Source organism: Netta rufina, assembly GCF_964035555.1.
Source record: "Netta rufina genome assembly, chromosome: 7".
Lineage (NCBI taxonomy): Eukaryota > Metazoa > Chordata > Aves > Anseriformes > Anatidae > Netta > Netta rufina.
In genome coordinates, this window is record NC_140130.1 from 9,964,900 (window position 1) to 9,988,535 (window position 23,636).

The following is a 23,636-nucleotide window of genomic DNA, read 5'->3' on the forward strand; positions in this document are numbered from 1 at the left end:
TCTAAGTGAAACAGATGGATTTTTTCTTTACCATGACACAACAAATGACACTATTCTTTGTGTCATTTTCAGTGCCTGTCCATTAAAAGTGAGCAACTTGTTCATACTTCTCAAATTTTAACCTACATTTTGAGTAGCAATAACTATAACTGTTGAATATATATATATTAATTTAAAGTTACTTTACTCCATTCTTTTTCATGCATTTTTTTCTTCTTTCTATTCTTTCTTTTTCTTCTTTAATTTTCTTCACTCATTCTTCACTGCAGAACAACTAGTGCTTTTCCACAGACCTACCCATCTCCCTGACTAACAAGCATGATAATTTCTATTTTGATGCATAACTTTCTTCATTGTCATAACCCTGCGAAAAAGGGAGCTGAGGCACAAGGAATGGTGGCTTTCCCCAGCTCAGGTTCTGCACTGTGCTGACCTGGCTCATGGATGGTTGAGACATCAGGCAGAGAGAATTTGCTCTAGATGTGGCCAGTGCTTCTTTAAAGATCTCTTGAATACACAGTGGAGGTGCGTTTACAATCAGGGGTCTTGGCTGAAGCCAGTGGTACAGTGATTTTTTTGCAGTTTTCCTGCAAAAAATCTGAAGCAATCAGAGCTTCAAGACGGTTATGAAACCATTTTGCTGTGTTTTGTGATCTCTGTTATTCAACGTACAGCTATTTTTGGTGGACGTAATTGCCTTGATGGATATGCTCTTGGATTTTGAAGTAGCATTCAGGAGGGCAAGATATTTGTTTGGGTATTCAGATGTTTGGCTTAAATAGAGTAAAATTGCATTGCACCACATAAATCCATCGTTATGTTTGTCTTTCACTCACCTACATGTCTTGATGAAAAAGAAGGTGACAGCCCTGCTTCCTAGTGTGGCAAATGACTGATTTAAGCCCGTGTTTTTAATAGTGATCCATTGTGCATTCTTGCAAAAAATTAGTGCTAGATCTTGCGAATGTGCTGTAAATCTTTTTAGTGTGATGGTTTTGAAAATAGATGGCTCATTATAATGGTTGTCAACATAAAGCTGCACAGCTCTTCCAGACTAGGGATAAAGGACACGGGTGTTGTTTGAACTGCCTTCATGAGGGCTGTCAGGTGCTTTCGGTTGCTTGCCACTGTACCTCACCCTCTCTGCCAAGCAAATGTGATATGCTGCTGGTACTTTGTGTGCTGTGTATTCAAGTCTGTGGTATATTGTTGCTCATGACAAAATTATTTTCTCCAGTAAAGTAGGTTCCTACCTGAACACCTTTGCATTTAGCAGGCCTTTATTAGAGTGAGTATTGTGAACATGTTTTTCTGCTTTTCTTTAAGTGCCTTAAATATTCTCCACAACTAACCTTGTTCACTTCATCAGTGATGAATCAGTGCAAATCAGTCACAGGCAAGCTTTCCAGCAGTGGTTCAGCATCTGACTCAGGTGCAATTGGTATAAATAGGAATCTTATGCATCAAACCCTCAATAGCCATTTTGATGTTGAGTTAAGCTGCCTTTCTAATAGTTCACTGGGACAGTATGGGGTGATGTATGGCTGCTAAGTTTAGTTAGCGATAACCAGTTCTCTTCAAGCAAAGAGGAGGTGAAAATGGGGAATAATGTAATAAGTTTAGTAGAATTAAACAAACCTGTATTCACTTCCTTTCCCTCTTTCTTATGTAAGACACGACCTCACATCATGTATTCCAGTAAAGTCAGTGAAAGCATGCAAAAGATACGAAGTTTATCAAAGGCATTTATTAGCTCCTTAAATTATGAAGTTGTTTAACGATCCCTTTCTATTTTATGCACTGTTTCAATAGCTACTTGCTGTTTCAAAATCCAGGGAAAGGTCTTTCATTCAATTCGATGTTATCTTACAGCCTCACATTTTGAATTCCCAGCAATCTCCTCTCTCCATCAATAAAACATCCATGTCATTATACCTTCTCATTTAAGAATAATTCACTAGTTACTAATCTCTTTGCAAGGAACACACAGAAACAGATCTGATGTATTCTTGCCAGATGTCCCTATGGATTTCATAAGACTCTATGGATTTGGTAGGAGCATATTAATCTTTGTAAAATATGCATTGGTACAAGCACAACAAAAAAGGTGCAGTGCAAAGATAACACAGCACTCATGCACTCTGAATTTTCTCCAAGCAATCAATGCAGATTACTGACATACTTTTTTATATTCACAGCAAGAACTTCACTAAATTGACATATTATTATTCCTTTGCCTTCCTAATCCTTTCTTCTGATTCAGGTTTACCCAAATCATCTTTGACTTCTTATATTGAAAAACACCTTTTAAATAAATATATCATTTCAGCATAAGCAGGCTCGGAGTATCACCACATGGGGCTCCAGTTCAGCATCACAGAGATGTGGGTAACCTTGGTTCTCACTGGAAATACTCCTCAGCAAGTGAAGGAAACCAGAAAGGATGCTGTCTGGAGACCTTCTAGTTGAACTGCTGCACATTTGTTTTGATCTGGAAGCAGTGACTGGGAATACATCCCAGACTGTAAATAGGCACTTGGTGCTGGCCACAGGAGGCATGATGAAGGGGATGAGCCCACAGAGCAGTTTGCTTACAGGTGTTAGCCCTTTGCCTGCAGCAATGTACCAACCTTTTTCCCAAACACAGTCCCACAAACATGCCCCAGAATCTAATTTTCTTGGCAGCACTGTTCGGACAAAGAAGCGGTGATGAAAGCCTGGGGATGGCCAAGGAAGCTTGGGGCGGAGGCAGGAGACAGTGGCCATGCTTGTGGCAGCACCAGGGCCGGTGGGGAAAGCCAGCATGGTGCTGAGACAAAATCCATTCAAGAACATACAGCTCCCTTACGTCAAGGGTGCAATGTTCCCTGGGTGGTGCAATGTTCCCTGGGTCTTTCGCACCGTGCCATGGCCTGGTCTCTGCACCATGCTTGGGACCAGGCTGTGGCTGGAGCCTGCACACTGCTGCACTTCAGGCATTAGAAGGATAAAAGTCGGTGAAGAGTTGCGAAGCATCACCTTTCTTTCCTGCGGTTTGTGTTGTCTCTCTAGAGATGGGTAACTTAATTCATAGCAAATTGAATACATATTTGATAAACATACATGTATGTATTCACTTAGGCTAGAAAATTAACAATGTTACAAAAACATTAATCACGTCCTATCTTTATGAATCTTTGCTGGATACAACAATCATGATCCTTACCAAATATATGTAATTGCTGCCTTGATCTGTTGGCCATCTTTCAAAATGCATTTTAGGCACCAAGAAATTATATATTTTGTTTTCAGTTAGTGTGCAAATTTTAGGGTCATATGCATATTCACAATATAATGAAATACGCTATCGCTGCATGCCGAATAGTGGCAAACTTCAGGGCTTTGAAGGAGGAAGCAGTCCTACACAGTATAGGATATACCTAACACCATTTTTTAAGCTTGCCCTGCAGATCTCAGGCCTTCCCGCAGCATGCAGAATAATAACTCTTTCAGGAATTATAGCTCAAAGATCACTGCCCAGTTCTCAGAAGAAATTTGGCTTTCAAGAAGGGCTTTAGTTGTATTGAGAGGATTTGCACACCAGCTCTCCTTCTGCATACTGTTGCTCTTGTAAAGGAAAAACAACGATCTGTCTGGATCATTCCTCAATGAGTTTATGCAGGTATGTAAGTGGATTTCTAGGCCATGTATGGCAAAACCACCTCATTTTTTCTGTCACTGTGGTCTTGTATATCTTGCCTGTCTTATCAGTCTTCTACCAGCGTGTCTCTGTAGGGATGTCCCAAGGGAACATGCTTGGGGGGGGGGGGGGGGGGTTGGACCTGATGATCTCTTGAGGTCCCTTCCAACCCCTACAATTCTGTGATTCTCTCCCAGATTAAGCCTGAATTCTGCATAGCTTTCCTTGACTTCTCTATAAGACCTTTTTACAATGAGAGGGATTCATCATATCTGAATTCTTCCACATAAGAAAAAAAAAAAAAAAAAGAGGAATCTGCATATCATCTAGTCTAAACTAGGCTTCCTCTACTGTTACCAAAGGCAATGGGCAGCTCCCAGCATCACCAGTCTCAGGGCAGGACAAGATGTGCTCTGGAGACAGATCTTCCTCTTCACTAACTGTTGAGAGGGCCCAAGGGCTGGTTCAGATTGGTGCCTACCTTTCAGAAGGTTGTTTTAAGGAGAAGCCCAATCATTTGTACCAAACCATAAGAGATTTGGGGCTTTCCACTTCTTTTGAAGCCTGAGGTTAACTTCAGTCATTGCCAGCTTCTGTCTTCTTTAGGCTTCTTTCTTCTCCTGGAGGTTCCTGCAGAAACCTGACCAAATATGCATTCTTTACAATGGATGTATCACGGCCTTTTGTGTTATCTAAGTGCACTTTTTAGTGCATGTTAGGGATGATCAATAGAATTATTTGTAAACCACGCTTGTTTTCTACTACATTTCCCTAAAATAAATGTTATAAAAAAAAAAAAAAGATTGCCTGATTGTTTTACTTTCTGTTATCCAGTCCTTTGAGCTCAGTCTAATAAGCAATTTCTTCAAGTTGAGTTCTCTTTTATAATAGAGTGGAACAAGACATGTAAAAACTACATTATATTATCTCACAAAACTGCATTAATCATGATGAGGACATAGCCTTTACAGGATCATTTGTGCTCTTGTTGTCATCTCTAATGTGAGAACATTGCTGAATTGTTTTTTGGTTTTTGAAAACTTGGAGATTTCAAAATGTGCCATTTCAGAATGATAGTTCCAGGCCCTCGTATTCAGCTTTTGGTTGCTTTACTCCTGATTTTTTACTCCATCTTTTTATGGGAAAAGACAATTCCTGAACTGAATCTTTAGGTTGAATCTCTCCATGAAGGGGAAACCTTGATTGGGAAATTACTTTTCAGACAGGAGAAAAATAAAAAAGAACCATAGAGGTGTCTTACAGGTAATCTATCAAGTCGGAGCAAGAGAGAATGGGAACAAATTGTTTTGCTTATATGCCTCCAGCAGAATGAAATAACCTGCCAAACACTTTACATAAGGCATTAAAGCAAACATAAATGTTGATTTTAATACTTTAATGGATGTGTTTACTTAATAGTGTAGAGTTGCCTGGAATTGTTGATATTAAAATACAGGCTCTGAGGAGTAAACCACCAAGAAGACCAGAAGAGGCACTTCGTATCTTTTTCCCTATATATTGGTAAAAAAGCTTAATGTCCATTATTACAGATGATTAAACTGTCCCCGGAGGACAGGGTCCTTCCAAAGACCTTGCACGTACCTTCACTCTTGTGCGAATTTCTTAGGGAAAGCCCTAACTAAAATTTCATCTCATCGTGTATTTTCTGCAGTCTGACGCACTACTACTACCTTCTGCTGTTGTCCTTGGAGCATCAGCCTTCCCCATGTTTCTTCTGGTCTGAGTGCGACTGTAGGGACAATTGCCCAAGCAAAGATCCTTGAAAATAAAATGAGTTTTTTTCTGAAGACAGATCTGCACAGATTTAATAGTACTCTATCTGTGATTGGTGTCAGGCTGAGAAAGTCAATGCTTAGAGGAAGCTCCTGATCATTGTAGGCTTTCCTCATCTTCTGAGCTTTCTTTCTCACTCTTGTTTTGGTAAGGATAGGTCAGCACAATTAGGCTGGTTATATATCTTCAAGGGTTTAAACAAATGAAGGATGGGTCATAACAGAAATCAGAAAGACCAAAGTGCGGTATTTTTCCTTCTGAGCTGGTACCTCCCCCTGTGGGTCAGTGGGACAGTTGTGGGAGTGAGGCACTACCTGGGGCATGCTCTCATTTTCTGCTGTTATCATCCAAAGACTCCCACTCTTATTTCATACAGCTGTAGTAGGTAGTTAAATGACTGTAATGACTGTATTTGAAAAAAAAAAAGTATATAATGAAGTATTTAGTTCAAGAATGATCAGAGTACTGTAATTACATGAGAAATTCTCCTGTTACGATCCCACCAAATGTGTATATATAAATACCTTGCATCACTGAGTAGACTGAGTGGAGCTTATTGCTCTGAGAGGAATAATGTGAATAAAATAGAATACTCCAGGGCAGAAGCTTTTATTTTCCCTTTCCTCCTACCTTTTTTCCCTTCTTCTGTTTTCTTCTTCCTTTTTTTTTTTTTTTTTTTTTTGTTTTCTCTTCTATTTTTCTTGGTCCTTGTGTGTAAGACTCAACTTACAGCTTCCAAGAAGTTTACCAGAACTGCCGCAAGGGCACGTACTTGGCCTGTGAAATCTCAAGACTGTAGGCAGGTAAATCAGAGTAGGAAAGCTGGTGTTTATCAGACTGGAAAGAGGGCAGAAGGTTGCTGTGTAAAACATATTATGCTCCATCTGCATTCAGAAGCCAGATAAAAAGTGCAGGAAGTTTAATTCTTTTTGCATGCCTGAGGAAGCAAAATAAAACAGGCACTGTTTCCTAAGCAGAGGTGACTCTGCAGGGCTTAGACTAATGCTATTAAGATCCAAATCAGAAAAGGTTGTTGCAGTCAGCAACATTACTGCAAGACCCTCTCTGTCATGCAGCTAAGGATACGAAGTCCAAAGTTAGATGATTTTGTTAAACTTCAGGAACCTTACTGGATTTTAGGGAATGCATGTACAAGCTAAAGAATGGGGACCAGGAACATAAACCTAAAAAAATTTACTTATTTTAGATACATATGTCAAATACAATTATGGTATGTCCAGCCATCAAAACAGACTAATGTGGAATGATACGTGGCTGCTTCAGCTCAAAGAGGAATAGTAGGGTTTTTGTGAGGGAGAATAATGCTGCTAGACATCACACTTATGCCATTCTAGGTTTATGTTTTGGTTATTCTATATAGAGCATTTCTATTGCTTTTTCCGTTCATGATAACTAGAAAGAAGATTTAAGTCTAGATGTTTATACTTTTGTGTGTATGCATATATATATACAAATATATCTATATATATACATGCAATCAGACAATGATATATTTGATTTGTTTGTATCTTTCTTTCCTTAATTTTGGTGTCACGTGCTTCACCAGAGGTACAGATACCGATCTTAGAGTGCCTACACCTCGCTGGAGCTCCCGGGCATTGTTTCAGTATAAATGTGAAAGAGTTAGCACTTTGTAAACTATAAATTCCAGGAGGGAGAATTTGCTGCAATACTTCTCTTTGCCTGTTTTTCTCTCTCCCCTGCTGCTAGGTGTAAAGTCAACAAGGCTGGCATAGCAGAAAGCCAATAGATGCCTATAGCATGTATGCTCATTTTGAGATGCATAGGTCTTCCTGTGAGCTTAACAAACTAATCAGAAACACTGCTATCCCCAGAAAGATTCACACTGTGCAACTCAGTTGTGTTGTCACATTTGGTGTTTTTCTGTTTGTTGTTTTTGACAGTAGGTGGGTGGGTGGTATAGTAGCTGAAGCTTTTACTGATACAGAATTATACATACTTTCTGGCTGTTTGTTTGTGGGTGGAAACATCTTCCAGCTTCCATCTAGTGGACAAGACAACACATTCACTCTCTCATCAGCTCTCAGACTAGTAGCTTTGAAGACAGCCTTGCAGAGGGCTTTTAAGAAAGAAATACTTAGTTCATCTGGAGTTCTCCCTCAGCGAATGAGTTCACAGTTTCTCCCTGAGAATTTTGCTCTGGGGTCCTGTATGCCTGAAGCAAGAAGCATTTGCCTGTGCCTGTGGAGCCTTTGGAGAAGAGGAGTAGAAGAGCCATGGCTGTAGTGGCTGGCCCTCTCCTCCCTTAAGGTATCACGTCCTCCACACAGGGCAAAGCTTGCCTTGCGGGCAACTGAGGGCTTGAAGGAATCAATTTCCTGTTCCCAGAGATAATGCGTGTGACAGGGACAGGGACGCCCACCACAGTAAGTCTACGTCATGACAAGACTTACCTAGGTGTGCGAGCCCAAAGTGAAGGGGGAGATGCAAAGTGAAGGGGAGATGCAAGGTTTCTTGGTGAGTCCCTCCATCTTCTGCTGGAGTTCACTTCACTGAGCATTGCTGGTTGTGATGTGGCCTTGTGAAGCGGCTTCTGCACAGACAGAAACGGGTCAAATGCTGCCTTCATGAGGGAGGTCCCCCCCTGTGTTTATGTCCCCCTTGGGTTAGAGGTCTGCTGCTCTGTACTGGCCATAACACCCAAGCCAAACATTCACAATAGAAACACCACCAGGAGACTTTTATCGCCCAATGCTGGAAACCATTTAGGTTTCTTTTATTTCTTCAGCAAGCCTAGGGATCTGTTAATGACTTCAGTCCTATAGGTCTGGAGAAGCTGCCTTCATTGGCATTAAGTGCAAGATCCAATTTAGAATGACGTAATGCATTAACATGCTTTCGACTTGCATCAGTGGGGAGGATTTTCCACTTTACAAGATATGCCCTGCCAGAAGCTTCTTGGAGATGCATTTATCTAATGAAATTGATTTAGCATCTGGCCTGTGTTGCCTGCTAATAAAACCTTTCAGACAAAATCATGATAATAAGGTATTTTATGGCTTTCATTTATGATAAAATATGCTGTTTTATTTGCTTTATGCCATCTTTCTCTGAGTATATGGAGAAAAGAAATAAATTCTGTCCAGTGGCCATATTAAAAAAGAATGACTCAGTAGAGCATGCTGAGCTTGTCACTTGAGTGTTGCTCTTGAGCTCCTGAGCAAAATCAACTGGTAAAACATTTCTGGCTTCAGAAAATCTATATGGGGAGAAAAAGTGTAAACTGTAATATCAGGTAATTAATTTTACTAAGAACAAAACCAAAACTATTCTCTAAATTACACCCCATACAGTTTTGAAAGACAGGAAGGATTGACGTATGCTGAACTTCTCTGACTGTTACTTGCAGTAGGTTTTGACCCCATTTGCTCTGAATTTACTGACACCACAAATTTAAGCAGGGGATCTGGCCATTCTCTGGTGAATGCAAAACAAATTCTTAAACCTTTGCAGAATGACATCTGCTGCTTCTTAGAACATTTTTTTTTTTTTCCTAAACCATATTTTTAGCTTGAAGCAGAGAGGAAACTCTTTACTTCCTAAGTAGCAGCAAGGATAACTATTTCTGTCAATTGGAGAGCATAACCGTGTCCATGGAAGTGAACAGCCATCGCCTCACCTGATTAACTTCTGTAGTTTCCTTGTGGTGAGGCCCATCCTACTCTCTTGACCACTCAGATCAAGGCTAACGGGGTTGTATCCATGGCTTGAAGTGTAAACCATCATTTGCATAGTGGTCATGTGCCAGTGAAGGAATATAGGGGAATGTAGCAAATGGAGAGGAAGACCTTAAGTGTGATAAAACAGAACTATGTTGTTAGTTGACTGGTCCTCTTCTCTCCCTTTTCTACATGTCTATGACATACCTGCACATACACTCCAAGGTGAGAAACATGCTAATATTATCACTTTTATTTATCTTGTTTTACTAATCTTTCAGCCTACCACCAGGTCTTTCTCTTTCTTGTTCAGAGGCAAGTCGGTTGTGTTACCTAAATAGCAGCTTTCTTGACAAAGTACGTGGCATTAGCAGTTGCTAATGCATGCTTTTTTGCTTGCTCTTGTTTATTATAAATTAAGTTTACTTCTACTGCTCCCAGTATCTCGTTGTAATTTAAGGTGTTTCATTTGTGAGGCAAAATTAAGGCTAATGAAAGCAAATCTTAACCATACAGTCACTGGTTACTATCTACAAGGTTGTTATTCCAGAGCTGCAGTGGAGGGAAACCACTTTGTCAGATGCATGGAAGACACTAGAGGCAGGAGGTTAATTATGTGGTATTGCTTTTTCAAGTAGAATTTAACTTCAGTGGGAAGAGAGATGTTTCAGTCAATGCTGCAAATATTGAGCTGAGGCAGTCCTGGGCAGCAGGGCACACTGACCAATGAGTGCACTAAAAAAAACAATGAGCTTGGTCTGAGCTTGGAGAACATTAAGGGAACTGAGAAATCATTAAATCTAGAAATGGGACCTAATGGAAATAGATGAGAAAACAACTATGGATATTTAAAGAGCAGCACTGCATCACATTCCTATCTCTTCAGAAATAAATAATGGGACACTTGAATATCTCTTTGAAGAACAATAAATGTAGAATGTGAAAATAGTATGGAGACAAATAATCTTTTGGGCCATCCTCTTAGTAAATGATTTCTACAAGCCTTAATTAATTATTGGAGTTACTTGTGAAACAAGCTTATGTGAAACTATGGCACCATAAAATGTCTGTTTAATATTTAGCCCCAAACCACATCTAGATTACCTTGAAACTCTGAGAGTTCATTACCCAGAATTATTGAAAAATTGCCAGTGTAATTTCATTCTAATGAAAAACACGGGATGAATTCTGCATAACAACAATACGACAAAAATCATGGTAAGCAACCTCTGTTAGGACCAATGCCTTATTCTGCTGCTGTAACACTCAGATACTCGTTAACTTTCGGGCAGTTCGTACGTTGGAACAGGTATGTGCAGGTTGCTGCACTTCTGACTGTTAACTTCTGTTCCTGTATTTGAAAGGAAAACCAAATCAACAGATCTGCAACAGGGAACAGCGTTGGAAAGGACAGGTGGGAGGCGAACTCTTGAGCTGGAGCTACCTCAGCCAGTTTATCCTCCATGCACAGGCGGATCCTCAGCCCAGGCAGGAGAGCAGGTGGCGGTGGGGAAGCGGCAGAGACTTGAGGGTAGTTATACCATGTAGCCTTCTGCAGCCAGCTTAGTCAAAGAACTGGGCTCTTTCAATTTTATGTTTCCAGTGGGAACAGAGACCAACTTCAGCAACAGGCAGCTCAGGTTGTCCATGTTGCACTTGCTCGGAAAGATCCTGACCATCTTTACAGCTACCTAGGACCAGTCAGCCTAGTTAGGGATCTAAGATGGCTGCACAAGGTTGGGTTGCATGAGTGCCTTACTTTTCCTCTGTGGGACTGCAAGTTAGGAAGACTAGAAAAAATCTACACAGAGATCTGCGTGGTTGGCAAGGAGATTTGAGTTTTGAGGAGTAACACCCACAGCAGATCTTCAAAACACATCTGTCTCTCATAGCACTCTCAGGTGGAAGCTGTACCAGTTGAAATTTCTCCCTCCCTCCTTCCCTTATAAAATGTATTTTGAGATAGATTGTTCCTATTTCCTCCCTGGCTTTTTGGCAGTTCATATGATTTGATTCTTCCGTGCATCTCTGCAGAAGGGCAGCTGTATGTACAACCAGACTTTTAAAAAAGTGCAGAGCTGTAGTTCTTGCCCTGGGAAATCTGAATTTGGATAGTCACCTATATTAGGAGGGCAGAAGAATCTGTGATGGGCACTTTTTCTGACCAATTTGACTATAATTAAGATCCAAGAAAGCCTAATCTTTAGGGAAAATCTTTGTGGTTGTAATTTCTTTCCCTTTCTCCTCTGACCTTAGGTGAAGAAGAGGAGGGAAAGCAGGAAGTGGCTGGTGCTGAAAGGCCAATGGGTTGCCAGGTGGTTTCTGCCTCAGCCAGCTACATTTGATCTCACCCCCCCATTTCTTTGGGAGAATCTGATAGCAGAGCTCCTATTGATTTAATGGGGTCCAGGATTTTGGTCGAGTTGCGCTTGTTCTGTGCTGGAATGAGGCACCTGGGGCTCTCCCCTGGAGCGGTGCTGCGCACTGTGGCTTTCCTGCACTCCAGAACTATAAGTGAAACATTTTCCTAAAGCATCTCTGAAGAGCTGTGTCTGGTTAGTGCTTTATTGCTAGCTGTTCAGCTCCATTTAATCACTCCTCACTTCTGTTATGTTTTTAACCTGTGCTTGCTGTTTTGTGCTTGACGTAGGGGTCAGTTTTTCTGCCAAAGCTGTTATGCAGTCTGACTGGGAAGAGGGGGAGTAGCAATCTGATCCGGTTGAAAGTAATCAGCTATTAGTTTCTCCAGAGGTTTTTACTTTTAAGGGAGCGTTGTGCATTTGTGGTGTGAGTGATTTACATACGTTCACACTCATCAGAAAATAATAGCCCTTGTAAGCGTTAGATGTCCTTGCTAGGATGAATTCTGTTCCCACCTCAAATAGCAGCCTCTTAAGCTTTACATTTTTGCATATTTAGGCTCCATTTTTCTCACACGTAGTGGGTTCTTTGGAGTCAGATGAAGACTGCTGAAAACATGGGTCATCTCCATCAGGACAAAGTAGTTTGATATCCAGACATGGGTTGTCATTAAGATAGTGCTGAGTTTTTCTTCCTATTCCAGAAGCTGTGCCATGGCTCTGCATTGGGTGGCATTCCTCAAAATGGTCATCCAGGCGTTGCTGTGTCAGCATGTCAGAGCACAGTGCTCAGCCCTGCAGGCCTGATAGGAACTGAATTATGTGGGTTATTCATTGTTTATTAACATCAGGCATGTTGCCAACAGCTCAATAATTGTTTGGTCAAACTCAGATTTTTGAAAAGAAAATAAAAGCTTTTAACAGTATCACTGCAGAATATTTTCAATATTCTTCTATGCGAGACTTATATTCCATAAGCACAAGAAACTGTTCTTACATATTCCCAAAGACACTGTGAGGAAGTACATTATTCCTAATTCCTGGTCAGATAGCAGTTATCTTGCCACTTCTGCAGGTCCCCAAAAACTATGTTCGCTTTTTTCTCAAGCAAGAGCCACAGATTTCCTGAGGAGTGTGGTTTGATGGGGCTTCCTGAGGGAAGCAATGCTGTCAGTACAGTTCCAGGAAGCAATAAGCACCTTCATGAAAATAACTCAAGTCCCCATCCTTAATCCCTGCCTATCCTTTTTTATCTGATGGACTCAGCGAGGGCTGGAAGATCACAGCGTGGCTGAAAACGAAAGGGAGTTAACAAGATGTGAGCAGTCAATGGATACCATAGGCGAAACCCTGCATATTGCCTAGTGCCCAGGTGTCCTTCCCATGCACAGGTAGCCATGTGGATCGCGGTGAGTTTGCTCTGCTGCTTAATGCTCGGAGGGCTGCCGCGGGCGGGTGGCTTGTGCCCATCACAGTGCAGCTGCGCCTTCCACAGCCTCAGCGAGGGGACGAAAGCCAGGTATGCCAATATTCTCCCCAGGGGGTTGCCGCTGTCTTTGTGACTGTTGGGGGTTTTATTTCTTCTCTGCAAGGATGCTTAGAGAAGAAAATATTGCGTCCAGACTTTGTGTCCATTATTTTTCCAGTTGCTTTGCGCTCTAGCTTTATTTGCAGAGGATTAGCTTCTGAAAACGCAGTAAGCTGATTTCAGAGAAAGCGTTTGGGCATCTCCTCTGTGAGAACAGAAGCGACATAATTACTGCTCGTGCAACAGCAAAAAGAAATAAAATTTAAGCAACGTTTTATTTTTTTTGCCCGTATGTTGAATATGCTGGGTAAGGCTTTATTCTGCTCTGCTGGTCTGTTTCTAAAGTATAACCAGATTTGGTTTATATTGGGTACCAACAACTGCAATCCCTTCCATTTACTTAAAAATCCTTTGGTTGAAGATTTTAGGCAAAGTGATCAAGTCTAGATGACAGTGAACACAAAAAGTAGATAATAGTTATAAAAATAAAATAAGACTGTTCTCAGATTGGAAACTTTCAGTTAAAAAGATAAGACCAGAAGGGCACCTGCTTGGAATGCAGTGCCATTATACAGAGATTTCACTGGAGGAGTGTAATTAAAAAATCTTTCTGAAGTGTAATCATGAAGCAATGATCTGACTTAATGAAACACAGGCTACATTTTTATAAGGTGTGGTTCACAGTAGAGAAGGTTTTGTGGCAGAGTATTTGATAACTCCTTTGGAAGAAATATTTTTTCTAGGCAAACGACAGTACAGGAATTAAAGGCTGTCCCCTTTATTTTGGATCCCTATGAAATGGATGTGCTTTTTTTTCTCTCTTTTATGGTGTTATAGATTCAATGCCAGAAACTTTCCCAGTAAGAAGCGTGGTAGAGACGCAAATAGTCTACGATTGTTAAAAGGGAGTATGATAGCAGGAGAGACTATTATTGCTCTGTAAATGTCACAGTTCCCCAGTTCCCTATGGAATTTTCTTTCAGTGACTGGAAAAACCTAAAGTGTGTTTTGGTAAGATACATAACAACACAAATGCTCATTAGTCCCTTAAGGAGCATAATGTCACTTTTTTTGTTTTGTTTTGTTTTGTTTTGTTAATTAAGATTCCTATTTCTCACTGATAAAAGGAGATTATCCTATAGATTAATTGTTTAGTGCTCACTGACATAGTTTGGGGACACTCAGAGCACACCGTTATACTGTGCTAGTGGCTCTGATATCAAATACTTTGTGTCATGCCTACACAATGTTTTACTGAAAGAAAATTTCTGGCTTTTCCTTACTGGATGTCTTTTTTTCTTTCTCAAAATCTCAGCTTTCAGCTGAGGCTGGGCAGGATTTAATGCCACAATAAAAGTGCTGGATGACAATGATATTTTGATTATAAATTAATAATTCTAACTGGTGGCTCAAATACCATTTAACTCTGGGATGTTATTTATTTTTGCTGATAGTAGAGGAATAATTACTTTCAGCCAAAACCAATCAGGTTTTGGCAGTTTTGTAAAATACTGTTTATCAGCCAAGCAGTGTGATAAGAAAATGGTACTTGACTGATCACATTACATTTCTTGAAGTATTTTGTTTAGCATGTGGAGTGAGACATGCCTGTCTAACCTATTACCTTTTGCGAGGTGGTTTTGTGTTTTGTTAAGAACTTGCCTTACTCTTTTTGCTGGTAGGCAAATTAAAGTGCAGGCTGAGACACCTATTTTGTCTCCTTTCATATCTCATGGTTATTCACAATACCATATCTTAGCAAAGTCAAAGTCACAATTTTTTCTTTGAAGACTGCAAAATGGTAGCATGGGGTTTTCGGGGACATTCTAGAGATGTGAAATGGGAAGGAATGATTAAGACCCGTGAAGCTGTCTTGGTTTTAGTATAGTATTTTCCAAAGAGTTAATTTTCTGCGCTTTCACTCTCATAAATTGTACATGCTTGCAGTGAAGTGACTCTTGCCATCCCTACAAATCTCCCAGTTTCACAGTAAAGCAGAACTTGCTGTAGTATATTACCAGTGAGTTGACTTTCTTATCCTCGCTTCATGAGCAGAGATCCTATGCTGTATTTAGACTATGTTACTTCCTTCCATCCCATACTTTATGCACCAGCGAAGGCTTCTTTTCATATGTCTTTTAATGTTCAATTTATGGATCCTTGTATTTTAAGATACATTAGCATCCTCTGTTGTGCATGACTGTTGACACTGCTGTCTATCATAAGGACCCTTGAAAAACGGAAAGAGAAAAAAGCAGGAACACTACATGGGCCAGAATCAGATTCACAGCACTCCAGGAGAGTGCTGCAATCTCTGCAGTCAAAAGCTGTGTGTACATATGAATTACTGCAAGCTGATGTACTTATGGCGATGGCTTAGAGATCAGCAGCAAGTAAGAAATTACAAGAAAAAAGCTTGTGAAAAAAAGGCAGATAAAGTCTTGTTTTATAATAAACTTTCACAAATGTCTCAAAATACAAGAAAGTTGCATCTGTGTTTCTTTCCCCACCAGGACAGTGCTGTGTAATGACCCAGAGATGACTCTCACCCCCGTGAACATCCCTGTAGATACGTCCAAGCTTCGAATAGAAAAGACAGCCATCCGCAGGGTGCCGGGGGAGGCTTTCCATGGGCTCCACAACCTGGAGTACCTCTGGATGCCCTATAACTCCCTGGCCAGTCTCAGCAGGATCACCTTCAAGGGTCTCCGTCGCTTGCAGGAGCTGAGGCTAGATGGGAATAACTTAGTATCATTCCCCTGGGAAACCCTGGCTGACATGCCACAGCTAAGGCTTCTGGATTTACACAACAATGAACTTACCTCAATACCCCCGGATGCTGCTCGTTATGTAAAGAATGTTACATACCTGGACCTGTCTAGCAATAAACTGATGACTCTTCCTCAGGCTCTCATTTCTACCTGGGCCAACCTGCAGGCTGTTCCTTACTTCCCCAACGATAACTCCAAGATCATCTTAGGTAAGTGACTGATTTTGTAGGAAGCAAGATGATAAGAGCTCCACATCTTACCATAGCGTTTTTACCCGCTGTGGTTACTGCAGCATATACACTGCTAATTTAATGCTCTATATAAAGTGTGAAAATGCATTTACACATTAACAAAATCACTTCATTACACCCTAAACTTTATCACTGGCTTGAGTCTTTCTAACACAAAACCGCTGACCCTTTGTCAAGACTTTTTATTTATCAACACTGCCTTTTTTTGGCAGGCATACAAATGTGATTAGAGCTCCACATCATTCATGTGCTGTTTTCTAGTAACAGCTAGTATGGAGTTGATCAGTTTTATGCAGCATTAAATAAGAAGATGGATACTTATTAAGTCCAAATTAAAAAGGAATACTGCTGAGCATAAAATCTGGGTCAGGACTGCCAGTTTGCCCTAGCGTGTGCCTCCTTCCAGAGTCTCTTTTCTCTCTTCACACAGAATTAAACCCAAGTCTCCCCAAAGCCACAAATGTAGTGCTGCCTCCGAATACAGTTATAAAATCACAAGAAAACACTCTTTGGTGGCAATTCTGGGCTCCTCAGAAGTATGGCTCCAGGGCAATAGTGCATTTTTGTGTCAGAGGGTAATACAGGTGACTGTCTTGAATCCTCTGAGTTGCAGTATCCCCAGATGAGGTTTTTAGTACATTTACTAGTTCAGGGGATTACTGCTCAGCCTTTTAGCCATAGTATGCTATTTCAAATCCATGTCGGGTTGATGATGATGGTTCAGAGTCGTTGCCATCTGCTGTCTTCATTTGCCATGAGCTGACCCAGTTCCACTGACTGCATTTGATCCATGGGGTGTGTGCAGCTGCAGGAACTGCCTCTACAACTATGGATCTGAGTTCAGGCACTTGCTGATAAGCTCATCAGAAACGTTTTCTCTCATTCTAAAAGTACCCACTGATCATGTTCTCTGGATAGATTTCAGGGAGGTGCAGTTTTTAAAACTAGACTGCAGTGGAAAGAGATACAGGACTTAAAAAAAATAATCTTTTAGTGTCCTGAACGGATGTTGTTTAAGATTTGACTAGTGTCAGGAAAGAAGCAGGTGTTTCCCCATTTTGTTTTGCCAGGTGTGGTATCAAGATCTTTAAGCCAAAGCTGGCTTTTTGAGATTGCCCATTTTCATCTGTGGCATGTCAAGACACCGCCTAGATTATAGTATTTTCTTTGTTTATTTTTCAGAATCAAGTTACATGTAAAAGCATTATTCCTTTCAATATGGATGACAAAAGTATTTTGTTAGGAAGCACAGATCATGATTTGATGTTCATGGCCAACCTGAGTGTTTGCACAGCCAGCTGCATACAGGTTGTCTGTTCCAGAATCCTAAAAATTTCATGTGGGCAAATGAGTTTAATGCTAAGCTTTGTACGATAATGTATAGACATGGCACCTCCTAGGTCCCATCCAGCTGACACCCACAGGGACCATATGAAACACATGTCCCTTGCAGGATTGGATTGGGAGGCCACAGCTGCCTGTTTCCACTTTGATCTGCTTATGACTGTTTCTCATGGAGGCATAAAAAAATCCATGAATAATAAAGAGTCAGCTTAGTCCCTTCCTTCATCTAAATTGCATCATTGTGAATCCTCTTCAGGGACTGCTTGTAGACTGCTTCAAGAGAAAGCAGTTTCAGCAGTAGCTTGCTGGCTGATAGTCTGTGCCAAGACTGCAAGGTTTTGTGTGTGAGAATTGCCTGTGTGAGCCGCCTGTGAAAGAGGAAAAGTAGATCTCAGAGTTAATAATGTAAAGTGTTGTGATGGATGGCTCTCCTGATTATTTAATCCATGATGAGTTCTGCACAGTAACTAAAGTGGCAGCAAAGAAAGTTAAAACAATTATTTCACCAGAATATCTGGAGTAAATTGTTATCTAGTGCACAAAGTCAGAAGTAAACAGCTAGCAAAAATGCCATAAAATAACAAAGCCAAACTCTTAATTTTAATTCTTTTTTTTTTTTTTTTTTTTTTTTTTTAATTCCCTTAATATGTAAATATATTCATTTATAAGTAGTATGCTCCTGCTAAGGCCCACCACTTTCAGACTGCCTTCTAAGCCAGGGGAGGATGGTGTGCAATGGCCTCAGCAAGAGATTTTTGTCAGCAGAATCTTTAAAACTATTTGAGGCATCAGGGGTTTTTATCTACCCTGTGTTTCTGTTGACTAGCAAAATTCAAGCAGACTCTCAGTGCTCTTGGAGCCTTGTGCTGCACCCACTGTGCTTTTGTCAAAACTTGTGTCTTTCTGAAAAGCTAGAGCTTGTGTGGCTACTGCTGCTGTGCTCCAGGGGCCAGCAGAAGTGGGCGCTGTAGTGTGGGCAGGTGTTTCTGCTTGCTGGGAATCAAGGGGATACATAGATAGCAGTGCTCCTCACTTGCAGGCAGTTGCCAGCCCTGTCCTTGGGCTGCCTGCAGAAAAGAGGGCGTGAAGCCCCCTTGGAGGGAGGCCTGGACGCTGTGCTCCTGTCTTAGGCTTCAAGCACATACCTGGCGTCAGGCAGTCTAAAATCCCTAGTGCCAGTGCTGCTAGCTGAAGTCATTAGAGGCCAGAAACTGTCCACGAGACTGGCAACTGCAAATATTTGTAAGTAGGTTGATGTACAGATTTAATCAGAATGCAGCAGCTTCTCTTGGTGGATATGCATTGCTCCAAGCTCCAATCTCGCTTTTCCAGTACCATTCTTCACAGATTTATTTTTATTTTAGAATTTGAGTTCAATAGGCACACACTGAAAGAGCACAAAAAAGAGAAGCATTGTGAGACTCTGAAACAAGAGTATGTTCTTTAATACACCCACCCCTTCCTATGTGTATATTCTTAATATAGGTATTGTCTAATAAGTGTCTATACACCTATTGTAGGCCTGACATTTGGCCTGGCTATATTTGGCTAATATTTTAAAAATACCTGGTGAGAGGGATTTTCTAAACTGTGTAAGGAAGAGATTGTGTAGTATCTTCCTGGGAAACCAAACCAAACGAACCCATCCCCATGACTCCAGATTTTGAGATGCCTTGACAAGCCATATTTTCTACCCTGTACTGACCAGCTACGGGGGTGCATCAACCTTGGCCAACAGCAACGGGGTGCTATCGTACGACCCTCCCTGCATTCCCACAAGCAGTCTGTGCAAGGGGCACACCAGGAGCCTATTGCAGTTTGTCCTGCTGAAAAACAGAAACAAGAAGTGCTGTTGGAGTGACTTAGTGCTCTGGTTTCTTTTGACAGGTTTGCAAGACAATCCTTGGGTGTGTGACTGCAGTCTGTATGAAATGGTCCGTTTCCTAAATTTCCAGTCTCCTAACATAGCATTCATCGAGCCCAGGCTGAAATGCTTCACCCCCCGCAGCCTTGCAGGAATCTTCTTCAGCCAAGTCGAGCTAAGGAAGTGTCAAAGCCCTGTTGTACACACATCTGTAGCCAAAGTAAAGACCATCCTGGGCAGCACCGTGCTGCTGCGATGTGGGACAACAGGAGTGCCCATTCCTGAGCTCAGCTGGAGGCGGGCTGATGGGGCACAACTAAATGGCACAGGTATGTTTGGCTTAAGCTTTTCTCCCACGTGGATTGAGTGACATAGACCTGCACCTTTCTTATCTACAGGCTGCACAGCAAATGGAAGCTTCTGTGACAGCAGCTCCTTCCTGCTGATAAAAGACCTGAAAAATAAATTAGTTCAGCATTAAGATTCACTATAGTAACGTGTGTAATTCACTATAGCATTGTGATTTTCTATAGACTATAACATTTTCCGTGTTGATGTAAATCTTATCAGATAAATATATGCTATTGCATTAGATGTCAGTTTTTGTTGTTGTTTTTTGTTTTTCTTCACAATTGTGGTGGTGGTGAGATAACTCAAAGGCTTTTCTGCAAATCTGTCAGACCTGAAGAAATGAAATATGTCCAGCTGTAATAAGAAGCTGTCCTAAGTTAATTAGTTATTCAGTCACTGAGAAGAATTCTCACTGACTTCTTTCATCGGTCTTTGAGAGTAATGATGAGCTACTATTAATCAGTTGGCAAACATCTCTGGAGGAGGGATATATGACATGAATTCAGCAGGGATTCAAATCTTCTGTGGCAAAGAAAGAAGGTAGCAAACAAGCAACATTAAGGCATAGATATATTAAAAACAAAAACACCACTGAACTGCTGAAGGACACAGCACCAGTAAAAATGTCATGCTTCTAAGAAGTGATTAATTTCTGATGGATGGACAAGGTCTCTTGGGAAGATGTTCTGTAAGAGAAATACTGACCAGCTTCCTCTTCTGTGCCTACCCTGCTTGTGGGGGGAGTCTTTGGATAACTGCTGCCTTTGTGAGCCACATTTTCATTTTTTCATTTTGGGGGTTGGACCCAATGATCTCTTGAAGGACGCAATGATCTCTTGAGGTCCCTTCCCACCCCTACGATTCTGTGATTCTGTCATTTTCATTCACAAGAATGGTTGGACCCAAAATTGCAAAGTGAGTTGATATGTTAGAGTGTGGGGAATTCAGGGAAGAAATTTTTGCTACATTCAAGGCAGTTGTCCTTAGCTTTTTGAGGTTTTACCTCAGGTCCTGAACCCTTATTCTTCTAATCCCCCCCAAATGCTACTGTCAACCTGGGCCTGACTGGGAACTGTGGGGTTTCAATGCCAAAAGGTTACTGGACTCCTTGTTGCAGCAGAAACAGGGAAGAGAGCATTTTTCTTTCACAGCAGTGGAACCACCTGTAATAAATATTCTTTTTGGGGGGAATCTTCACAAGTCATTGCTCTTTTGCATGATGTGCAGGATGTATCAGAGCCTCTCCTCATAATGACAACGTCTACCCATCATGCTGCAAACATCCTTCCTACACTTGAAAGACAGCTGCAACAAAAAGCAAAACAGAGAATGCTTTTCTGAAAGCATATGTTGAGTTTACTTTGAGGTACAGCTGAGAATGATGTATTTTGTGCCCCATTAAGCCACTGTAGCACCTTTCGGTAAAAAGCTGGCTGAAAATATGCATTATTTCTCAGCAATGGCAGCTTCTGTGCCAGTGTTAGAGTATCACTGAAATGGTGGTGGTCTGAATAGAGGGGAGTGAGACACAGCCCGCAGCCTACATATGTGAGGAAGTGCCATAGGAAGACCAGTAGCTTTATGGTTTTTAGTATTCCCAAACACTGAATAACTAAATGGAAAAGGTAACTTTTTGCTGTTATTGTATTACATTGCCGTTGAAACGTGCCCCGGTTGCCAGACTGGGCCCTGACCCACACGGGCTTGGGAGAGGTTTTTGTCCTGTCTTACCTGTCCCTTTCAGACGTCTCCCTTGTTTACCTTTCAGTGGGTAGTACATGCTCATCCTAAGGAGGCTGGTTAAATGATGGAGAATGTGCTTTACCCTTCTGCATGATCCTAGCTCTTTTTTTTCTGCATAAATAGAAAAAAGCAAAAAAATGCTTAGTTTTAGCCTTCTGGTAAACCAGATGAGAAAATTAACACTCATCTGTGTACATATTGCTCACTGGAGCTGTCTACTTTGGTGACGAGACTTCCCTGTGTTTGCCTTGATATAAAAACCTGTCCTAATTTTACTGTAAAAGGGATATTATTTTTCAGCTACTTTGCTTCATATATTCTAGGCTAGTCCATATATGATCATAGAAGAAAATCTAGACTGCTTTTACTTTCTGTGACTCAGAGGAGTGCATTTAGGTCATGTTACAGCCCACTCCCTTCGCTCTTTTAAATATTGTACCTGCATAAGAGCTTTTAAACACTTTTTAATATAAGAAACTTCACAGTTTAGTTTTCAAGTTACACATCAGTTGGAAGGAAACAGAATGAAATGCTTCATATCCATTTGCTCTGAAGCAGTGTAAATCCTGACATAAACTAATTTTAGCGTTAATGTTATTTTCTTGGAATTACTTGATTTTGTAATGTACTTGGTGGCCAAAATAAATGATGATTCTACTGGATCAAGCAGACATTCAGCTAATTGGATCTTAATATTTCACAAAACATGTTGGTAGTTCTATTGAAGATCATCTATTTATTTTACATTTTTCCTTCCTTGCAGTGCACCAAGAGATCTCTAGCGATGGGATGAGCTGGTCTATCCTGGGCCTACCTGTAGTCTCTTACCTTGACTCTGGAGAGTACATCTGTAAAGCAAAGAACTTCCTGGGGGCAACAGAGGCGTTCATATCCCTCATCATCACAGACTCAGAAAGCACGGACGACCCCAACTCTGGTGCCAAAGGTGCATGGAGTGGGAAGGTGAGCGGGATGGAGGCAGCTGCCTACAACGACAAGCTTGTAGCAAGGTATGTTATCACCACCTCCACCATGCCTACTCTGGGAGATGGAGCAGGCACTGGAGAGGGCCTCCTCATCCCAGATGGGGCACAAGATAGCAACCCCCAAAACCTGCTGGTGAGCCCACCTACTGGTCAGCAGGAGCCGGAGCGAATTGTAAGGTCTGTCAGAGTGATAGGAGACACCGACCAGAGTGTCACCCTGGTGTGGAAAGCACCTCTGGCAAGGAACACAACAGTGTTCAGTGTCCTCTATGCAGTCTTTGGAGAGAGAGACATGCGGCGGATCAATGTGGAACCAGGGAAGACCAAGGTCACCATTTATGGGCTGCTGCCAAAGACCAAATACATTGTGTGTGTCTGCGTGAAAGGGCTGATCCCCAGGAAGGAGCAATGCATCATATTTTCCACAGAGGAAGTTGCTAGTGCAGGAGGGACCCAGAAGCTCATCAATGTGGTCGTCATCAGTGTGGCCTGCGTCATTGCCGTTCCCCTGACACTAGTGGTCTGCTGTGGAGCACTGAAAAGACGCTGCAAAAAATGCCTTGTGAGGAAACCCAAGGAAATTCAAGAGTCCTACGTCACCTTTGAAAGTCTTTCTCCTGGGGCCAAGGCAAAAGGAGTGGAAGGAGAATACTTGACTAGACATACCCCTGATGAATCTAATAGGCTGCTGTCTGCCCGATCCAGTGTGGATTCTGAAGCAATATCAAAGATAGAGGGGCAACCTAATGAATACTTTTGTTGACAGTAACTAGGCTGGTCATTGTCTCAATAGATGGAAAGTATGTGGCTCTATATATGACTCTCTGCCCCAACACTGCAAGCTGTTGTGTCAGTGTGTGTGTCTCTGACATGCTCCGGAGGAGGATGCAGGAACGTAGATGGTGCCCAAGCTTTACAGGAATGTGTTGTTTGCCCCACTTGGGGTTTGCTGTTTTGTACTCAATCAAAAGCTTCTACACTAATGGACTCATTCTCCTGAACCACTCTTATTTTCATAAAATGACACATGCACACTGAGTGTGATGACATTAAGCAACAATGCTGAGCGCACTCTGCTCGGTTTTGTATAGTACCTGCTCTGCAATTTGTTAAGTGTTTTAATCTCATCTCTTTTGAGGTTCTTTTGGTTTACAAACAGGAGAGCATTCGATAATTTTAATATAAATATCTAGGAATGTTAAGATTGAGAGTCTTACCTTTTGCAATCTGATGCTTATTAGCTAAATGTGGGTGTATAGCAACC

General features: G+C 41.4%; 1 protein-coding gene across 1 annotated transcript; it reads left to right on the forward strand.

Annotated features, from left to right (window-relative positions):
• Positions 1–12,931: 12,931 nt before the first annotated feature.
• Positions 12,932–23,135, forward strand: LRIT1 (leucine rich repeat, Ig-like and transmembrane domains 1; the record flags this gene model as incomplete). The annotated part of the gene is made up of 4 exons (XM_084290239.1): positions 12,932–13,053; positions 15,576–16,042; positions 19,316–19,621; positions 22,150–23,135. The coding sequence occupies 4 exons, from the start codon at positions 12,932–12,934 to the stop codon at positions 23,133–23,135; spliced, it is 1,881 nt and encodes a 626-aa protein (XP_084146365.1).
• Between the last annotated feature and the right edge of the window lie 501 nt (positions 23,136–23,636).